Source organism: Canis lupus, chromosome 7, assembly GCF_003254725.2.
Source record: "Canis lupus dingo isolate Sandy chromosome 7, ASM325472v2, whole genome shotgun sequence".
NCBI lineage: Eukaryota > Metazoa > Chordata > Mammalia > Carnivora > Canidae > Canis > Canis lupus.
In genome coordinates, this window is record NC_064249.1 from 54,028,276 (window position 1) to 54,037,865 (window position 9,590).

The 9,590-nt window shown below is 44.8% G+C and overlaps 1 protein-coding gene across 1 annotated transcript; it reads left to right on the forward strand.

The window, feature by feature from the left end:
• Window positions 1-3,058: 3,058 nt before the first annotated feature.
• LOC118355232 (40S ribosomal protein S24-like) lies at window positions 3,059-3,313 on the forward strand. Its single transcript, XM_035718934.1, has one exon. The coding sequence runs from the start codon at window positions 3,059-3,061 to the stop codon at window positions 3,311-3,313; it is 255 nt and encodes an 84-aa protein (XP_035574827.1).
• The last annotated feature ends 6,277 nt before the right edge of the window (window positions 3,314-9,590 follow it).

Genomic DNA, 9,590 nt, shown 5'->3' on the forward strand with positions numbered 1-9,590 from the left:
TGGGGCCCTGACTCCAGGACTGAATGAGGCCTCATTAAAGGGGGCAAGCATAGCACCTGACTCAGAGGAAGTGAACTGCACGTGTTGACCACTATGCCTTCTACCCCATGTAAGAGGGACACAGGAAGGTGACAGACCCTCACTGAGCCCCTGCACTGTGCTCACTGCCAACCTCATCCTCCCTGTGGCCCTGTGGAAAAGGCCTTATTGCCTTGACTTGACAGAGGCTGGGAAGAGGGAGCACAAGCAATGGGTGGTCGTTGACGCTCAGCTCCTGCTGGAGGACTGGCCTCAGCCCCTGCCCCGCATGTGGAGGGGACAAGGCATCAGGCAGTTAGGGCAGAGGTTGGTGATGAGCCTGGCCTCATGCTGGGTGAAGGGTACGCTTCTCAGAGGCAGCAGGGCCTCCATCCCCATCAAGGCCTGGGTCCACTCTGGAGACTGCCAGGAAACCCAATGCGTATCCAAAGGCCCATGAATACCCTTGGCCCTATCCCCTCAATGAAGAGGAGACTGTGCACTTGAAAGCCGAACTCACAACACAGTGTAAGAGCTTATTCAAGGTAGACTCTGTCAGAGAGCCGGCAAAGCCCACCTGGCACAGCTCACCTCATCTCTGTCACTGAACTTGGGCACCTCAAGGTAGAACCATGGTCCTGACACCAGGACAGGGCCCAGCCCTTGTGTGCAAGCAATGAAATGTGTTGAGTGTTTGGAAACTGCTTTACAGGTATGTAATATACACGGGGGCAGAATGTTTAGATATTATAATTTTAATATAAAATTAGCATTTATGTAGCTTTTTTTTTTTTTTTTTTACTTTGGTTTATTTGGAGTCAGTCACAATTTGGTTTGAAGGATCCTCTGCTAAGGTAGGTTCTCTCCATATCTTTCCCTCACACTCAAAGGACCCCCTCCCCACAGGACTCATCTTGGGAAGATGGAATGCAGAGCTGTGAAAACCTGCACTTCTGTTCTTTTTCTGTTTGGGGACACCATGGAGGCGGGCACAGTTTGGGTCTGGGATTGCTTTCTGCCTGGGAGAAGATGCTAGAGCCAGGGCCAATGAGGGGGCTGAAAGTGGTGTTCAGGGCTTAGAGTAAATTGGTTCAGGCACGGCAGCCTTGCCTGTAGTTCAGTCCTTGGAAATCCAGCCAGGCAGAGATGGCCTGCAGAGGATTGACTGCAGAGGAGGAGAACCTCCACCTGTGGTAGCAGGAGGGGAATAGCACCTAACAAGGAAGCATGAGACAAGCTGTCACCTATGGAGAGCTCACTACATACCAGACATATGCACTATTCTATGTGATCTTCCCTCCAACTATCTGTTTGCAGACAATGTAATCTTGAATACACAAAACCTTTTTTTTTTTAAGATTTTATTTATTTATTTATGAGAAACACAGATAGAGAGAGGCAGAGATGTAAGCAGAGGGAGAAGCAGACTCCCTGTGGATAGCCTGATGTGGGACTCGATCCCAGGACCCTGGTTTCATGCCCTGAGCCAAAGGCAGATGCTCAGCCACTGAGCCACCCAGGGGCCCCTGAATAGACAAAATCTTCAGGAATGCACTAAAAACTAAAACTGATTAATGAAGTCAGCTACAGAATACAAGATCAATACATCAAAAAAATATAAACTGTACATACAAGATACAAAACAAAAATTGTTCTTGTATATACTTGCAGTGAATAATTCAAAAGTGAAATTAAGAAAATAATTACATTTATAATAGCATTGAAAAAATTAAAAAGGAATAAATTTAACTTCTGAAGTACAGGCCTCAAACACTGAAAAGTGAAAGACAATATTGAAAGAAATTAAAGAAAACCTAAATAAATGAAGAAGTCTTAATATTTTTTTAAAGATTTTATTTACTTATTTATTTGAGAGAGAGAGCACAAGGAGGGAGAGGGAGAGGGGGAGAGAATCTGAAGCAGACTCCCAGCTGAGCACAGAGCAGGATGCAGGGCTCAATCTCATGACCATGAGATCATGACCTGAGCCCAAATCAAATCAGACGCTTAATTTACTGAGCCACCCAGGCATCCCAAAGACTTAATATAAGATGGCAATTCTCCCTAACTAACCTACAGATTCAGCATAATCTCTATATAATCCCAAGTGCCTTTTTGGTTGAAATTGATGAACTGATCTTGAAATTCATATGAAAATGCAAAGAAGGGCAGCCCAGGTGGCTCAGCGGTTTAGCACTGCCTTCCGCCCAGGGCCTGATCCTGGAGATCGGATGGAGTCCCACGTTGGGCTCCCTGCATGGAGCCTGCTTTGCCCTCTGCCTGTGTCTCTGTCTCTGTCTCTTTGTCTCTCTGTCTCTCTCTTTCTCTCTGCCTCTCATGAATAAACAAATAAAATCTTTAAAAAAAGAAAAGAAAAGAAAAGAAAAGAAAAGAAAAGAAAAGAAAGAAAATGCAAAGAACCCTCAATAGCCAAAACAGAGAAGAACAAAATGGGGGACTTGCACATGTCAAATTGACTACAAGGTGGGGTACCGGCTCTGCCTTTGGCTCAGGTCATGATCCCAGGGTCCTAGGATCCTGCCCTGCCTCAGGCTCCCTGCCCAGCCAGAAAGCTGCTTCTCTCTCTCCCACTCCCCCTGCTTATGCACTCTCTCTTTTTCTGTCAAATAAATTTTTAAAATCTTAAAAAAAAAATTGACTACAAGGCTACAGTATCAAGAAAGCGTGGTATTCATATAAGAACAGACATACAAACCAATGAAATGGAATTGAAAGTCCAAAAATAAACTCTGATTCATATTTATAGATTTTCAACAAGGATGTGAAGACAATTTAATGGGGAAAGAATAGTCTTTCTAGCAACTGAATATTCATGTACAAAAGGTCCCTACCTCAAAGTGTACATATGTCAAAATTAACTCGAATGGATCCTAGACCAAAATGTTAGAGCCCAAACAATAAAACTCTTAGAAATCTCTCTTCCTGCCTGGCTGCTTGAAGCTTGGCCATCATTATCAATGACACAGTAACTATCCAGACCAGGAAGTTCTTGACCAACAGACTACTTCAGCAGAAGCCGATGGTCATTAATGTTCTTCACCCCAAAAAGGTAACAGTACCTAAGACAGATTTTGGGGGAAAACTAGTCAAAATGTACAAGACCACACCAGATGTCATCTTTGTATTTGGATTCAGGATCCATTTTGGGGGTGGCAAGACAACTGGCTTTGGCATGATTTATTATTCCTTGGATGATGTAAAGAAAAATGAACCCAAAGATAGACTTGCAAGACATGGCCTGTATGAAAAGAAAAAGACCTCAAGAAAACAGTGAAAGGAATGCAAGAACAGAATGAAGAAAGTCAGGAGGACTGAAAATGCTAGTGTTGGTGCTGGAAATGGTACAACAAAAAGAATAAAGATTCTGCAGTGACTCTATCTGTGGTGACTACAGATTTTTCATGAGAGGGTTAAAAAGCTAAGAACTTTTGGGGCACCACTGGTGGCTCAGTCAGTTAAGCAGCCAATTCTTGGTTTCATCTCAGGTCATGATTCAGGGTCTTGAGATCAAGCCCTATGTCAGGCTTAGTGTTCAGCAGAGTCTGCTTGTCACTCTCCCTCTCCCTCTACTCCCCCCTCCCTCTCCCCATGTTTGTGCTCTCTTTTTCTCTAAAAGAAATAAATAAAATCTTAACAAACAAACAAACAAAAACTAAGAACTTTTATGTGGAGAAAAAACCTCTTAGAAAAAATATAAATACTTATGACCTTGGATTAGAACAAGCATTCTTAGATATGACACCAAAAGCACAAGCAACAAAAGAAAAAAAGATAAACCATCAAAATTAAAAAGTTTTGTAAGGCTACCACCAAGAAAGTAAAAAGATAACTTACAGAAGAGAAAATATCTACAAATCATACATCGGATAAGCAACTTATACCTAGAATATATAAGGAACACTTAGAATCAATAATAAAAAACAACCTAATTTCAAAATAGTCAAAGGATCTGAAATAGACACTTCTCCAAAGAAGATTACAGATGGCCAATAAACAGATGAAAAGAGGCTTTAACATCATTAGTCATCAAGGAACTGCACATTTAAATCACAATGAGGTGCTACTTCACATTCACTAGGATGACTAGGATTTTTAAAAAGACAGAACATAATAAGTGTTGTAAGGAACCGCTCATATACTGTTGGTGGGAACCTAAATGGTACAGACTTTGGAAAAGTCTGGAAGTTCCTCAAAAAGATAAACATACAGTTACCATACAACTGGGAAATTTCACTCCTAATAAACCCAAGAGAAATGAAAATCTATGTCCACATAAAAACTTAAGTACAAATGTTTGTAGATATATTGTTCATAACCGCCAAAAAGTGGAAATAACCCAAACATCTATCATTTAAGCAATCAAATGTGGTATATCCAGACAATGGAATAGTATTTGAAAAAAAAACAGAAGGACTCACACATGCTGCAACATGAATGAACCTTGAATATATTGTGATAAGAGAAAGAAACCAGTTACAAAGACTGCATGTTGTATGATTCCATTCATATGAAATGTCCAGAGTAGGCAATTCTATAGAGAGAGAAAGTAAATTAATGGTGCCCTAGGGCTAGAGGTGTGTGTATGTGGGGGGCAGTTGGGAGTGATTGCTAATGGGACAGGGTTTCTTTTTTGGGTGATGAGAATGTTTTATTTATTTATTTAAAGATATTTTATTCATTTATTCACAAGAGACACAGAGAGGGAGGCAGAGACATAGGCAGAGGGAGAAGCAGGCTCCCCGTGGGGAACCTGGTATGGTCCCCTCAGGACCCCAGGATCACAACCTGAGCCAAAGGCAGATGCTCAACCAGTGAGCCACCCAGGTGCCCCAATGAGAATTTTTAAAAAATGAGTTATCTGTTTTATGATGGGTGAGTTTTGGAGTTTGTGGGTTTTGACAATTTGATCCATTTCATGTAGTTTGCCAAATTCATTTCCACAGAGATGTTATTATTGTTTTAATGTCTATGAGATCTGTAGTTACATTTCCTTTTTCATTCCTGATCTGGTAATTTCTGTCTTCTTTCTTTTTCTGTTTGTTAGTCTGACTAGAGAAAATCAATTTTATTGCTCTTCCAAAGAACCACTTTTTGGGTTCATTGACTTTCTGTTTTTCTGTTTCCAATTTTATTAATAATTGCTCTTTGTTATTTCCTTTCACCTAGTTACTTTGGGTTTATTTTGCCCCCTACCAGTCCACCCCCCCCCAAGTTTCTTATGCAGAAGCTCAGTCGCTTTGAGACATTTCTTGTTTTGTAATACAAACATTTAATGTAGTTAACTCCACTCCCACTTTAGCTACATCCCACAAACTGTGATATTTTATATATTAATTTTCTTAGGGTTTAATATTTTCTAATTTCCTTTGAGACTTCCCTTGAAAAAGTGTGTCATTTCTTTCCTAATGTTTGGAGAATTTTCAGTTATCCTCCTGTTATTGATTTATAGTTTAATTCCATTATAGTCAGAAAGCGTATTTTATATGATTTAAATCCTTTTAAATTTGCTAAAGGTTTGATTTATGACTCACAGTATGGTCTATCTCGGTAAACGTTCCATGTGTACTTGAAAAGAATGTGTAGTCTGCTGTTGTTGTGTGGAGTGTTCTATAAATATCATTAATTCAAGTTAGTTGGTGGTGGTGTTCAGTTCTATCCTTGCTAATTTTCTGTCTTTTATTTCTAGATATGACATAGAGGGGATTGGCAGTTTCCAAGTATACTAGTGGATATATCTACTCCTTTTCTGCTCTGACAATTTTTGCTTCTTATATTTTGAAGCTCTATTCTAGGGTATTATACATTTAGAATTGTTATGCCTTCTTAGTGAATTGATTCTTCTATTAGCATGTAATATCTCTCTTTAACATCATTTTCTCTGGGCAGCCCCGGTGGCACAGCAGTTTGGTGCTGCCTGCATCCCGGGGTGTGATCCTAGAGACCCAGGATCGAGTCCCGCATCGGGCTTTCTGTGTGGTGCCTGCTTCTCCCTCTGCCTGTGTCTCTGCCTCTCTCGCTCTCTCTGAATGAATAAATAAATAAATCTTTAAAAAAACAACAACATCATTTTCTTTGCTCTGAAGTTCATTTGATATTCATACAGTCACTCTTACTTTGCTTCGGTTGGGGCTAACATATTTTTTTTCCCATAGTATAGTTTTTTCATACTTTTTCTTCTACCCTACCTGTGTTATCATATTTGAAGAGTTTCTTTAGACAGTATGTACTTGAGTCATTTTTAAAAAACCTCTGCTTTTAACCTAACTGGTATGTTCAAGTCATTTACATTTAATGTAATTATTGATATATTTGGATCTAGACCTCCCATTTTATATTTATTTTTTTCCTCTAGTTCTCATTTTTGTTTCTCCTTTCCTACCTTTGTTTGGGTTAAACTTTGTTTCTAGTATTCCATTTTAAGTTGTCTAATATATTTTTGACATTATCTTATAATGTCATAAAGATATCTTACAATATCTTACAATTTTTTTCAGTGTTGGGGAAGCCAGTTCTTGAACATCTGCTCTGCTGTGTCTCCTACTGTGTGGACCAAAACTACAAACCCCGACCACTCTTTTATCAGGGTCATTTCTCAGCATTGGGCATGGAGGCGCCAAAAGCAGTGAAGACTGCAGGTTGGAACATGGTGGCCACCAAAGGGAGAAGAAGCTCCAGGGCTGGGGCACCAGAAACTAGAAGGAAGAACTACCCATGTTCAGGTATAAACCCTGAAGAAAGGGGGGGAAAGAAGCTGACCTTGTTTGTTTTCCTTTGCTTCCACTCTTCTCCTGGGCTAGCCTCCACCTCTCCCTGAGCTCCCAGCCAGGGGACAGCCTGGCCTCCTGGTTTCAAGGACTCGTGTCACTGCAGTCCCTGACTTGGGGGCATGTTAGACCCTTTGATCCATGTTCTCCCGGAGAAAAAAGTCTCCTAAATTCAACTGATGGGTTTTGGGGAAGGAAAGGTCAGGAAGGAAAGCCTCAGTGGTCTTGGGAGTGGAGCCCTGTGGGCTCTTCACTGCACTGCTGGCCTCTCCCTGCGGGGCGGGGGAGTAGGGATGCAGGTGTTGGGTGTCTGCCCTTTCCCTCCCGTAAGAGTCAGAGGGAGTTCTCCATCTGGCAGTACTGCACGTACAGAAAGGCTCATGGTTGTGCAGACTGCCCCCGCCCCTTCACCCGTTCCTTCCGAAGCCATCCCTGGTGGTCCAGGAGAAACCAGACGGATTCCAGCACTAGAAAGAGAAATCGGCTTTCATCCAAGGTTTAATGGCCGCCGAGCCCTTAGGGGCATTTCCTAGTGTAGCAGTGCCACCCGCTGGACAAGCCGCCACATACACTGGCTTGGGTTTGGGTTTTTGTTTTTTAATTTGGGGAAGTTCTTAGCAAGCTCTTGACCCATGGATGCCTTGGCACTCTTTGGTCTGACGTCCCCCATTTTGGGGGTAGATCCACTCAGACTCAGTGACTAGCAAGGTGGAAAGAGCTCAGTGGGCCTCTCTGTTCCATGGGGATGGCATTTTCTGGAGCCAACTGGCCTGGCCTTATCAAACGTCTGTTTTCCATAAACTGGCAGCAATGCCTTTTCGGGAAACAACACCCCCTAAAGCAAAGCCACTGACTTACCAGGGTCTTCGGATTCAGGAAGGTTCCCCTAACCCCCTGGGCCTGCTTCCCTGGTGGCTTAACTCAATTGGTGACGTCCATCACACCACTGTCATCTCTGTAAAACAGAGGGACCGTGATTGACCACTCAGGGCTGAATTCAGACAGCCCTGTTCCCCTCCACCCCCCCCCCCCCCCGTCCCTCCCACCCCCACTCCCCCCACTCCCCCACTCCCCTTGATGAGCCTTGCTGCTGTGTTTGCTGACTCTGAGCTATTGCCAGTGGCCTGGTCATGGGGCCTGCTCTGGGGGAGACTCTAGGCTGGCAGATTACAGGTGCCCCTCTGGGTGGGGACAGCCAGCTGAGGAAACAAGTCGCTGCTGCTGGTGGGACAGTGGTGTCACTGATGCCGATGGACTCAGTAAGGATTCTCTGGTGGGACCAGCTAGAGTCAAATCGCTGATCAGGCCTCCATGGCCCTGGGCCACCTGCAGGTTTCCCAGGTTTCCCAGGTTCCCCAGGAGCCCAAGCTGGGGAGGTGGGGTGGGGTGGGGGTGCTGGAGAACAAAGAGGGGAGCTCAGTGCTGCTGCTGGGTGCTTCAAACGCCACTCTCCTGCCCCAGTGCGTGGCCAGCGTGCACCTGTCAGGGTCCACAGTGGCTCCATGCAGCCGACCAGGGGTGTAGTTGCCTTCAGTGGTTCACACAGGGTGGTGTGAGCCTTTTCTGTCTTGCCTGGAACTGGAACTGTGGGAAGGATTTGAACAGGTGCAGGCAAGAGGAAAGGGCAGTCCCCGGGGGCCTCGGCACCCCCCCCAAAGGCACAGAGCTGGGCACACAGGGTCAGCAATGAAGACAAGAGTAGCTATCTGGCAGGGTCCTGAGCAGGAGAGAAGCTTGACAGATGGGGGGCCCACATGAGGGGTGTAGGCTCTACTAGGCCACAGTCATGGGGCTCACTGAGGTGATCCAAGCCGAGAGAGAGAGAGAGAGAGAGAGAGAGAGAGAGAGAGAGAGAGAGCTGTGACCAAACTATACTTCAGGCCCTGTTCTTGCTGTTTCCTCCACCTGGGATTTTTTTTTTTAAGATTTTATTTTATTTATTCATGAGAGACACACAGAGAGAGAAGAGAGAGGCAGAGGGAGAAGCAGGTTCCATGCAGGGAGCCCAATGCGGGACTCGATCCCGGGTCTGCAGGATCACGCCCCGGACTGAAGGCGGCGCTCCAACCGCTGAGCCACTGGGGCTGTCCTGGGATGTTCTTTCTTCTGCTCTTCACCCAGCCAGCTCTTTCTCATCCTTCAGGTCCCAGCTTCAATCTCACTTCCTCCAGGAAGCCGGCCTGACTGCTCACTACCCGCCCAGCTCAGACAGTGGCCTCCACAGAATTTTGTATTTTTCCTTCCTGGTCCTTACAATGTAGGTGTTAACTTAATCATTTGCAGCTGTTGAATTCATGCCAGTTTCCCCTGCTGGACCATGAGAAGATGAGGGCAGCGTCCATGGACGTCTTGCTCATTGCTAAAGTCAGTCGGTTAGCAAACTTGTAGGGAGAACTTGCTCTGTGGCCACCATCACGTTGGGCTCCGCCATTCCTAAGGATGAGATGTGGACCTTGCCCACTGTTCCTTGCCTGTTGTCTGCACAAATGCTGGAGCCCAGCGTCACCTGTCTGCCTGCCAGAAGGTGGGTCTGGCCCGGGGCAGGGGGTGGTGGTGATGTGCAAAGCAGAGAGAAGGGACAAGTGGTAGAAAGGCTAGCCCAGGATCTGCTGCAGTAGCCCAGAGAAGGTCACTACCAGGCTGTAGTTGGACTCAAAGGCTAGTGGGTGGAAGGAGGCCCAGAGCCAAGGCTCTTTGTCATTATTTCCAACACTTGTGCCAGGTAAGGCCAGAGCCCAGAGAGCCTGTAGACTAGCTCTGGGGCCACTGACCTAAGGGAGGGTTAGG